The sequence below is a fragment of the Balaenoptera borealis genome (genome assembly GCF_965194805.1).
Source record: "Balaenoptera borealis genome assembly, chromosome: 13".
Lineage (NCBI taxonomy): Eukaryota > Metazoa > Chordata > Mammalia > Artiodactyla > Balaenopteridae > Balaenoptera > Balaenoptera borealis.
The window spans coordinates 23528330-23540528 of NC_138870.1; the positions used below are offsets into that span (position 1 = coordinate 23528330).

At 38.6% G+C, this 12199-nt stretch overlaps 1 protein-coding gene across 3 annotated transcripts in view; it reads left to right on the top strand.

Moving 5' to 3' along the window:
• The window catches only part of STK38L (serine/threonine kinase 38 like), a 77522-nt gene that overhangs the window by 47538 nt on the left and 17785 nt on the right, over window positions 1-12199 (top strand). For 2 of the 3 annotated variants that reach the window (XM_082352235.1, XM_082352236.1), the window contains 2 exons: window positions 5876-6020; window positions 9714-9765. The exons of the other annotated variant lie outside the window; for it this stretch is intronic. In XM_082352235.1, the coding sequence (XP_082208361.1) occupies window positions 5876-6020; window positions 9714-9765 (197 nt within the window). The remainder of the gene's footprint in view (window positions 1-5875; window positions 6021-9713; window positions 9766-12199) is intronic. 3 annotated transcript variants of the gene reach the window in all.

Sequence of the window (12199 nt, forward strand, 5' to 3'; positions counted from 1 at the left end):
CATTTACCCAGTCATCCAAATCTGAAATTGAATTATAGATTTCAATGTTTTCAGTTGAGTATCTGAGCCCTTCTTTTAATCTCTTCTGCTACTATGTGAAATTGGGCCCTTATTATTCTGCACTAAACCAGGATTGGAATCTCAAATGCTTACAGAAACAGGCAGGTAATGCAAGGAGTGAAGGAGGCTGGGCCTGAGGGAAGAAAGTTGGCGGACTCTGGCGGGATGCGGGCTTGCAGGGGGCCTGCTTCTTCTGTCCTTGCTGCCTATTTGCAGGCAGGAATATGGGCTCAAATTTGACAGACTTGATTTTTGGAGAGGAACAAGAAATCTGGATTTTTACGTGAAGTCTTCTACTTTCTGAATCATAGTGCAAGTCCCACAAAATACGGCTGCAGGCCACCAGTTTGTAACCCCTGAGTGTTTATTACTGAGTCCCCTAACCTAATTTACACTCCTCCAGTCTAGTCTACTCCCAGCCTTCTTGCCATCTTCCCTGTGCTAGCATAATCTATCTGAAGGGCCAATCAGAATTTTAGGGGTGGTTAGGCGGATTAAAAGTATTAAAACATGTAACATTTTTAGAAAAGTTCTTGGTACTGGGGTACGCACTCAATAAATGTTCTTTATTGGCTGTTAGTTCTTCACTTAATTAAAAGCCTTAAATGACTCCCATTTATACTCAGGGTAATTTTTTACCATGGCATGAAAGGTATTTTATCATGATTCCTAACTGACTTTCCACCTTCATCTTCGGCTGTTTCACCACATGTACTCAAGCCCTTCTCTACACTCAAGTGTGCCAGTTGATTTCATGCCCTTTCACCTCTTCCTCTTCTGCCCTGGCCATCTGACTTGTGAACTCTTATCCTTCCCAACCCCCCAACAAGATTCAATTCAGGCATCTCCTCCTTTCTTAAACCTCTGACTACACTTTTCCTTGAGTTTCCCTTGTGTCCCCGTAGGATTGTGAACTCCCTAAGGGCAGGGACTGTATTTTATCAGTCTTAGTACTTTGTGCAGTGCTGGAAGGTAGTGTATATCTGCAGTAAATGTTGGTTGGAAATAATACGACTAGCAAAAGTTAGTGCTGGGACTTGAACTCCCACCTGACTGTGAATTTCTTGCTCTTCGGATTGTACCTCATAGAGGAAAGAAGCTGTGGCTGCTCTGTTATCATTAGGGACCCAGTGGACACAGTGTCCAACCTGAGGACCTGTTGCAGCCTAGGACACTATGGTGGCAACTAATGATGAATCTAGGAAAATTTTTATACTCTAAGGCATTAATGATACTCTGTCCTCTGAAGTATAGTATGAGGAAACTAAGGTGAAATCATCGGTTAAATAGTGTTTTACCAGTCAGGTAAAGCAGCTCTGTTTTCCTATTTTAGAAGTGTGATGGCAAATGCTTGGAGACACTACATGTATTTATAGATGGCCTGAGTGCCAGATTTGTTATCTCCTTTCCCCAGGCTTGATAAACGAAAGAATGCTGGACTCAACGATTGGTAGAGTCTCCATTAATGAATAGGGGAGTCTGGAGAAAACACGTGAACAGGAAATCCAAGTGCACCTAGTGTTGTTTTTATCAGTCCAGGAATTCTAGACTTGCAAATTGTATCCTGTTCTTTTTCTGGCTAAAGAAAGGGCTTTAGTAAAAGACAACAGTGTGAAATCCATTAGAGGAATAAATCTGCAGTATAATAAGTGCCAGTCATCCAGATCATTCTTTTTAATAAATTGGTCACTTCTGTTCTTAGTTATGTTTAATTTGAATTTTATAAAGCCTATTTGTGTCTGGTTAGAGAGTAATAATTTTTTCTTGTTTTTTTAAGCTAATCTCTAAAAGATGTTATTCAGTCAAGACTAAGGGTGGGATTTTTGGCTTTTTCTGTAGTTGTATCTCTCAAGTAGGATTTGTCTCTCTGAAGGTTAACATAAGTAAGTGATTCTGAAGTTTTTAATCCAAAGGAAATTATTAGATATGGGACATATATAATTTAAAATCCATTAAATTTGAGTTCAGTTACTCACCGTCATTTACAGAATGCCGACTGTGTGCTCAGCACTTGGCCAGGTGCTGTAATACTTTCGTTACAAAGATGAATAGACATAGGTTTTGCTCTGATTTGGTTTTTAAACAAGGCCTGCACACTTGCATGTATGTATAACTAGAATGGAAAGACCATAGTGATGATGGTTAAATTATATAGTGTTTGGAAGTTGTTTTTCATTACTCGATATCCACTTCTGAATCTTGGAGTTATAAACTCATTACATCTTTATTTGGGAGAAACCTGATCTTCTCTTTACCTCTCTTTTATAAAGACCTCAGGTTCATAAATCTTTATCTAAAACAATTTCATATTTATTTCTGTACTGTTAATGCAAACAATTTCTGTAGTTTGGAATTGTTTTCAATTCCCTAACTTTTTTATGTTTCACGAAAATTTCCCCCAAAGTTTTTCTCAGTAATATTTCTGCCCACTGCTAGCCCCGCCAATTTTGCATCATCTGGGAAAGCCCGGTCAGTAGCAGGGCTTAATACTGGCCATCTCCTCTAGCCACTTTGAAGTGGGCAGAGGTGTCCTGGGCAGGATAGCCATCGACCTTATTTTTTTTTAAGATTCCACCTTATCCTTATGCCATTAAACAGTTAAATTGCATAACAGTTCTCTGTGTTGATGCCACGCTTACCAAGCAGTCTTCTTCAGTCTGAACATCCAGCTTGTCTACAAGGACGGAGCACATTTGCCCAGAGACACAAGTATCTGTTTCGTGTTCCTCAGTTTCTTATTGTGTGAATCAGCAAATTGCCATTATGTCTTGTGTATCAGTCTCTTGTGAACTTTGCGAGGATAAAGGAGCTTCCAGAATTCCCTTGCCCTGGGACCGTGGCAGCTGAAGGCCAGACCTTGCTTCTTGCCAGACAGAGCAGAGCAGCATGTCAGCTGCCTTCCAAGGCCACACCCTGAGTTCATCATACATCTTTCTTTCCAACTTCTACAAATATTACTGATGTGTTATTTCTTTGTGCTTTTTTTCAAGGGGCATGGTTTTGTTTGTTAGTCTTTTCACCATTCACTCTTTGAAAGGAAACTATAGACAACTATAGTTGGGTCTTGACCTTTTTTCCTCCTGCAAATTGGCAAACCAATCTGAAAATTCTCTATCAGCTACAGATATTCTGGACTAATCAGAAAGCACTCTAAAATTTCTAGGTATTAATTACTCTTTGTTGGAGTTTCTAAGTCCCCCTCCCCCAGATATTGAAAAAGAGTAGCAGGCACTTTTTTACCAGTGTTTAAAGATAACTATCTATAAATTTAAATTTTATATGCCTAAAGAGGCTCCCTAGAATACTACTGCAAATGTATACCTAACCCTCTTTTGAGGATTCAGGATACATACTAACATATTAACGATGCCAGGAAGTCTTGCAGTAAGAAACTTTGTATAATCTGGATTTCCTAAATTTATTTGAATTCCTCCACGTCACGTCCATCCTCCCAGCTCCGCCCTCCTCACCAAATCCCCAAATCCCAATTAGCAGACATGATTTGGGATGTTTGCTATATACAATCCCATTCCCTCTTTTCCTTTCTTTGACTTTTCTGCATCTGAGCCTGAAACATAAAACATGAACGCGGTTGAGATTTCCGAAGATGGTATGGCAGCACTGCCTTAGGTAGCATTCCAAGCTTAGTGCTTGAAAATCACTTGGCCAGAATAATTCTTGAGCTTATTTTTATTATTGTTTAAAAAATAATGCTCACTATTATTAAAGCACATTAAAAAATTAAACTAGATGCCTAAAATAATGTCTTACATTTGTATGATTCCTGTGTTATATTATCTCAGATGGCCTTAGACTAGGCCTGTGAATGAGGCAGAGCAAGTCCCGTAATTCCTGTCTGGGCCGGAAAGTGACCTGAGTTCAGAGCGTTCTGGTGATTTCAATAAGACCATGTGATCAGTTAGTAGCAGGACCTGGATTATTAGATCTCTAAATATCTGACTCCAAGGTTCAGTAAGTTTCTTTTTCCACAGTTGCCAACCTTTATAGGCAATTTTTGCTAATTTTTTCAACTCTCCTCCCACCCCCCCCCCATTTGATAGGTGGACTCCTTCACTCATTAATGCCTACTGTGTGTCCAATACAGTGCTATCAAGGTGAATGCTCAAAAATGATTCAGAAAAAGTTCTTGCCCAGAGGTGTTCCTAGTTTAGTGGGATAGGCAGGTGAAGTGATCGGCACCAGTCCTGGGAGTGTTTGTTACAAATGGCAGAGAGCACACTTGAAAGAATGCCATTTGGCCCCTTCTGGTCCATCGATGTCTCTTCTGGCAGGGAACCTTAGAGAAGTCACCGCAGGAAGGCTTCAGACAAACTGGGCTGTAAAGGGTCAGCAGGATGTGTGCAAATAGCGTGTAGGACATAACTGGTTCAGGAATAGGTCATGTGAGGGCTTGGAGGCATGAAAGGGCCAAGTACGCTGGGAGAAGAGTGGTGAGGAAGGGCAGCAGATAAGGCCAGAAAGGCGACTTGGAGATAGCACTTGGGTGGGGTTGGACTCTGCAGCTCACCAGCTGTGTGACTTGTCCAGGCTTCACTTCCTTTCTTTACCAGGCTGCTGTGAGGAAGAAATGCAGTCATGCCTAGGAGTGCCACTGCCTTTAATCCTCAGGCAAGAAAAGGGGGAAATTAATGAATAAACTCTCATCAAGTTTCTGTTAGATAGAAGCATTCCACGTTTGTGAGTTGTCTTTGTTTATCTTGCTAAGCTAATTTGACTTGCCGTACATGCCATGAACAATTTAAACAAGTAATGTGATCAGCTTCTTGTTATAAAAAGATTTATAGTAGTCAGCAGAGGAACAAGTTTATGATGTTAAAATAATAGATGCAATTTTAGACATAATGAGGCTCAAGCAGTAAATTGAGGTATAAACCCACTAAGACAACAGTGGAACTGGGAGTTTGCCATCGTTAAATTGTTTACTTTCAACCTGTATTTGACTTGTTTCACATGAAGAACGAGAAAGGTCTTTGGTTCATTCCATTATCCCTGGAGTATAGCCCAGTTCAGGTCGATATCCAGGGCTCTGTGTCTTTATGTAGTTAAGGAGAGGTAGGTGTTGGGGAGCAGGTGGCAGATTAGGAAGAATATTTTTCAGCTAAGAATGCAACATTGGATGGTCACCCTGGCAATCTGGATCTCCTCTAGGATAGTCTGTTATGATTCCCATCCAGATAAGCAAAAACCTCTTTAATGTATGGAACCATTCTAGGTTTTTTGTTTGTTTGTTTTTTGTGGGGTTTGTTTTGTTTTTTTTTGGTCTAGATGTGGACTATGGTAGGCAAGTCTCTTAGGGTCAGTGCCCACCTCTAGCAGCCACCAGAGTTCAGTCTTACATTCCTTATCTTGTCTAATTGCCCACATTATCTGCTTTCTTTCTCTTTTTGTCCACACCGCGTGGCACGTGGGATCTTAGTTCCCCGACCAGGGATCGAACCCGTGCTCCCCACAGTGGAAGTGCGGAGTCTTAACCACTGGACCACCTGGGAAGTCCCCACATTATCTTCTTTAAACCAGCACTTTGTTTGGCTGGCTCAGTGGTTTTTAAAAGTTGGCTTTAAGTAGACGAACATTGTCCAGGAAGGGCCATAAAACTTCCATGTTGTCACCTGGCTTGATTCATACATTTTTGTTTCCTGCCTGGTTCCTACAGGCATTTGAGTTTCATTTGAATGTCTTACCTGTTAGGGTACAATGTTGTTGCCTAGTAGAAATTAAACCATTTCTAGAGTTTGTTAAAAGGGATAGAAAGTTTTCTTTCTGTTGAGTAATTTGTGCCTCTGTGTTGTTCTAGTTTCTGTTACTATGGCAATGACGGCAGGGACTACAGCCACCTTTCCTATGAGCAACCATACCCGGGAAAGAGTGACTGTGGCCAAGCTCACGCTGGAGAATTTCTACAGCAACCTAATTTTACAGCATGAAGAGAGAGAAACCAGGTATAGTAAAGGCTGGTCAGAATTTTCTGTGTAGTTAAATAAGCTGTTACACTGCAAGTGGGGTGTAAGCATGTTGTCCATGAATAATATAAATATGGTGGGTCCCTGTATGCTGACAGTATACCTGGTTCCTTGTTTCATTTTCACAGAATAGTGTCTTGTCCTGGGCACCCATATACTTATATCACATGTCAATTGATGTTTTAAACAAAACGTTTCTAACCATGACATTATGGTATATCTTTATACTTTCTTTTTTTTTTTATACTTTCTTTTAGAGGGCTACTTAACGACTGCCTTTAATCCAGAAACATTTGTAGTGTTGTGTGTATATCAGTGGAAATGGGAGAATTATAAAAAGAATGAATGACGTTATTTTGCCTTCACGAAACTTATAGTAAGGGAGATAATGCACATGAATATTACATGAAAGGGTGAAAAGTACGCCCTTTGAGAAGGGCAAAGAAGGGGGAGATTGTTTTTGACTAAGCAACTGGGAAGGCTTCATAAATGGTGGTGGCATTTAAACAGAGCTCCTAAGGAAGAGTATTTATACTATTTATATATACATAAAAGGGAGAAGAAAGAGGTTAGAGAGCAGGAGGAAGGATATCAGAGACAGAAGAAAGCACCTTTTCTGCCAGGTCAGGCACTGTCCAGTTTAACTCAAGCTGGATTTGTACCGTTTCCTGAGAGCCTTGGATGCTTTGTATGGAGCTATTTTCATGGTAGTAAAGAGCCTTGAAAACTTTTGAACAGAAGATTTAAATGATCACAGGTGTTTCTCTGGAAGATTACTTTAGTTGTGATGTACAGAGTGGATTGTGGGAGGAGGGATTAGAAGCAGGAGAGGCTAGCGCTGTAGTCCGGGCCAGTGGAAGGGAGGCTTGCTTTAGGATTAAGACAACAACAATAGGGAAGAACTGAGTGAGAAAGACAGAAAAAACACGGCAACCACCTAAGTATGGAATGTGAGAGAAATTAGTCCATGCTGGCTCTGAAATTTCACACCTGGGCAACCAGAAAGTGGTACAACTTAGCGAAACAGAACTCGAGGGGAAGAATCTGGTTTTGAACATAATTTTGGGCAGGTCCAACTACAGATTAGACGTGGCTGGGGAGAGAATTAGAACTAGAAAATGAAACTTAAGTAACTATTCAGAAGTCAACTTAGAGTAAGGAAATATAAAAGAGAGCTAAGAAACGTGGAGAACAGTGAGGAGAGCAAATGGATCTTTGATCAAATTTCCTAAAGGAAGAGAGGAAAGAGAACTAAGAGTTTGCCATCAGCAGAAATTCCAAAAGATTCAACTTAGGCAGAAGGAAAGTGATCGCATTCAGAAGATCTAAGTGTAAATTTGTGGATAAATCTCAGCCAAAATGGACTGTATAAGGAAAATCAACAATAATGATAATGTCATATGTATTTTAAAAAATATATTTTCCTGCAGTAGACTGTCAGTCAAGAGGGAAGTAAGTGGAATTAAATTGTCCTTAGAGATCAATGCGTCTCTAAGGATAGGGATACAACACAGAAAGGGGTAAAGATTGGTTAATTTCAGGCTTTGACAAATTAAGTGTACATGTAATTTCTAGGGTAGCCACTAAAAGAATAAAAATAGAGTTTGTAACTTTCAAACTAACAGAAGGAAAGAAAATGGATGGGGGAAAAATAAGTTCAGAAGAAGCCAAGGGAAAAAGAAAAACTGAAATACCAAAAGGCAGGCACAAGTAGAAACCACACCATAAATTAGAAATAAATCCAAACATGTAAAAAATTATGCTAATTGTAAATGTAATGAAAGTCTCTGGAAGTGAGCAGATCATCAAGGGAGACTGAATAAAGTAAAAGAGAACCAAGGAAGGAACGACCTATATTTTTTCGACAGTCACTCAAGTTATTCATCAAAATTTTAAAGGTTCATTGTCTTTTATTGCTGAAACCTTAAAATAATTCAGTTTTGCCCTCTGTTCCCAAACAAAGGAAAATAGGAATAAAAGTATCTACTGTTATTTAAAAAAAAAAAAAAAAAAGCATGGTGGTGCCATGGAAGTCAAATTAAATAGTCAGCTATTTTCTAAAAGCTTATACTTTAAGAAACATGTGATGAATTTTTAAGGCTTAATTAACTGGATAAATGCATAAGACAAATAAAGTACCAATCAGAACAAAGCATAAGATCATTTTAGAAGGAAAGCTATTTTTTAGAAAGGTACAAGAGAAGTCCATGGGTCTTCTCATTTAGGTATGGAAGTGGATAAAAGTTATTGCATCTCTCCCCAGAAGGAGGGATACTTTACTGAAATATTAGCTTTAGCAAGGATTGAGGAAAGGGGACAGTAGGGATTTGCCAGAAGAATAAAGTTGTTCGTGTATTGATAGTCCTCTTGGGTTAATGGTCCTCTTACGCTTTGGAGTCTTCCTGCAGAGAAGAAAACTCAAATCATTCAACAAGCAGCTCTGTGGCGCCTGGAGGTGCCTGATGGCAGGCACAGAATCCAGCATTAGGAACTTTAGTCCATTGGAAGGGTTGGGCTTGGGTGAATAATGTGTAAAAAAAGATAAAAATCAGTGTGATTAGCATCAGGGTAGGTGCTTATTACTAGAATTGAGAAAGTCAGTGGAAGGTATACTTTTAGGTGCTGATTTACGAACAGGCTTTAGGTATTTTTGTTATGAATTTTCCATAAGAAATAAAAAGGATCTTAACAGTGGTTTAGGAAAGAGCTTATCTTTGGACATATTGTCATAAACAACAAATGCCAAAAGATTTGTATGATGGTTTCAATCCTCAGCCCTTATACCCATTTGGATAAATCCTTGAAAGTTAGTCTTTATCTGGGATGCTCCAAAACTAATTAGGAAGAGCTCTCCCAGGTTTATCTTTAGGAAAAAGAGCAATACCATAGAAATAAAATACTAATAGTCACTTGGAAATGAGTTGCAAAATGTGTACCACAGCTGTCTCTCTGGTTACTAGTTATTTCATCCATCACCCTCCTCACCTGTAGCTTAAGTAACTTTAAGGGTGCATTTTAAAATATTGAAGAACTGAACTTGGCTATACCTAGAAAAGCAAATGTTCTGGTAGTTAATGGGTTATTTTTTAATGTACGTATATGACTTTCCAATTTTCCAAGAATTAGTATAAAATATACTTAATTGCACTGAACATCTTTCTGTGATTAATTAGGAAAATCAAGTTTAGTGTTTAAGTGAAGCACTTAGACAAGCTCCTTTAGCTAATAAGCGTTAAAAACAAGGTTCAAGCACAGGGATATCCACCTTAAAAAATTTTACTTTTAGTCACTGTAGTTACCTTTTTATACATCTAGTATAAACTCTGATAAATGTTAATGATTTTGGAGGTTTGAACATTAGATAACAGTTTTCTGTATTAGAATGTGAGTCACCTTTGCTAACGATTCATTTAGGCAGCTTTAGAAGTAAATTATTCATTTGGCTAGTATGTGGCAGCTAATTCTGGACTGTGTTTATATTTTGAGAAAGAAATATTTATATGTGCATATATATTTATATATATTAGTCACTATTCTTAGTGATTATTTTGATTCAACTTGAAAGATTTTTTTAGCATGGCAAACTGAGTGTAAACTTGAAAAAAAAATGTACATTTCTTAAATGGGAATACTTAGGTACATATTAAAATTTAAATAATTTTTTTTGAAAAGGCAGAAGAAATTAGAAGTGGCTATGGAAGAAGAAGGATTAGCAGATGAAGAGGTAACGTAAGCTGTAATTACTATGACTCTAGTTAACAATACTCTTATATAATTGAAAGTTGCTAAATCTTAAATGCTCTCACTACAAAAAAAAAAAAGTTATGTGAGGTAATGGATGTGTTAACTAACTTTATTGTGGTCATCATTTCACAATGTACAGTATATACCTGTATCAAATCATCACATTGTAGGGACTTCCCTGGTGGTCCAGTGGTTAGGACACCACGCTTCCACTGCAGGGGGTCCAGGTTCAATCCCTGGTCAGGGGAACTAAGATCCCGCAAGCCGAGTGGCATGGCCAAAAAAGAAAAAAACAAAATCATCACATTGTATACCTTAAACTTACACAATGTTATATGTCAATTATATCTCAATAAAAGGGGGAAAAACTACTGTACGAAAGCAACCCCAGTGACTTTTTCTTGTAATGATATCAGATGATTTTATAACTTAGATAATGTGGGTTTCATATTTGAACGTGGGCTTCTTTGTTGCTGTGATGGAAATTTTTGAAAGGGGGCAGCTTTTTTTTTTTTTTTTTTAATTCCAAGAACATATATATATTCAGTGAATAGTATCTAGTGTGCGGAATAAGAAAAGAGGGCTTTAAGAATAATTGATCAGTTGCCAAATTTCCTTAAATTTTTCCTAAATATTTCTTAAAACCACCAGTTCACTAGTCTGGTGCCATGAACCCAGTGGTTTAAACTACCGTGTATTTCACCTGAAGAATCACTGCCCCCAACTGGTCTGTCTTCCTCCATTCTCAGCCCCATTCCCACTCCCAGTTTTTCTACACACTTCAACCAGGGTTATCTGTCAAAAACCAGAGTTGACCATGTCACTCTTTTGCTTAATACCCTTCACTGGCTCCCAAGTACTCTTGGGATAAGGCTAACTCTTTAACATGGGTGTACAAGGCCCTTTATGATTTGGCCCCTGCTTCCCTCTCTCTAGCCTCATGTCTTGTCACCCTACCGCCAGGCTGACCAACAATGTCAAATTACTTTCATTTCCATGCTCTTGCCTGTGGACCTTTTCCCGTGCTTTCTTTTGCTGCTTGGAACTCTTCCTTCCTCCTGCCTGAGTCGCATTATTCTTCAAGACTCTTTCCATCTCACTTTAGGCATCATGTCCACTGGGACAGAACTCTGTTCCTGTCCCTGTGGCAGCCTTAAAAGACCATCTTCCCAGAGTAGAAACTCCTTACATCTCCAGGGCTGTCAGAGGGCGAGAATAAATATTTGGTGAATAAATGAACAAATGGACAATGGATCTCTCCCTAAAGAGTTTACAGATTGGAAGGAAAGATTGCGTGTGTGTGTAAAAATATGTACACGTGATAGAATGTGGCAAACTCAGAAAATACGGAGATTTTTTTCCCCCTAATTCAGGGGATCAGAAAAGGTTTCATGGAAGAAGTAACAATTGATTTGAATCTTAAAGAAATAGGTAGAATTTACATGATCGTTAAGAGGGATGTCCAAAATAATGAATATACGAAGACTATTGAACTTTAATAATGAACTGTATGAAAGCAGATGTCCAAGGGCCAAGCAGGTAACATAAATGAGAAAAGCTGGCCACGCTTGTTTCATAGTGGCGTCTTAGGTTATATTCTTTTGATCTAACAAACTTTGCATATTCAACTCTTATTTTTTTTTCATTTCCACAAAGAAATAGATTCTTTTTTTGCCTTGTTCTAAAAGATTCGCTCCTCACAGTTTATCTTTTGATAAAGACATACCACTTTTCACTTCACTGAAAGAAAACAAGAGCACCAGCCCGATTATACCTGTCACCCGGTGACTGGCGCCTTGATAGGGACTGACCGGTTCCAGAGCTGCTTGCTGCCCACCCAAGGGGGCTGCACCGTTGGCCCAGTGAGGCCCAGTTCCTATTTTTCAAAAGAAGCCGGAAACCTGGACTCTTATGAAAACACTCGCTTTTTAAAATATTGGCAAATCATTAGAGTGATTTAAAAACAACTTGGGGGCCCAAATCAAATGCATCTGTGAGTTGAGTACAGCTTATAGCTTCTGGCTTGTAATCTCTGGTTCACATCAGGAAGTACTAAGTACATCTAGAGCTGTTTTCTTTGTTTCTCCTTAAATAACTTGCAGAAAATATGAGGTGATTTTACCCCTAAAAATGCTCATTGGCCCATTATAACCATTTATGAAACATCTAAAATTTTTGGTAAAGGTATTTGAATTCCACAAATGCTTCTTGTTAGGCCCCATACTAGGTCCCAGGCTGTCACATTCTATAAAATAGACATGGTCTCTCAATCTAATGTACAGTATTTTGGAACTATCTTTATGTGGGGTGGGTCTTTTCAAAGTAAAATTGTTTTATAAAAATAAATTCATCCTTAATTCATTCTGTAATAGAAAGTTATTTGTGAAATAATTTGTGAAAGTTGTTTGTGAAAA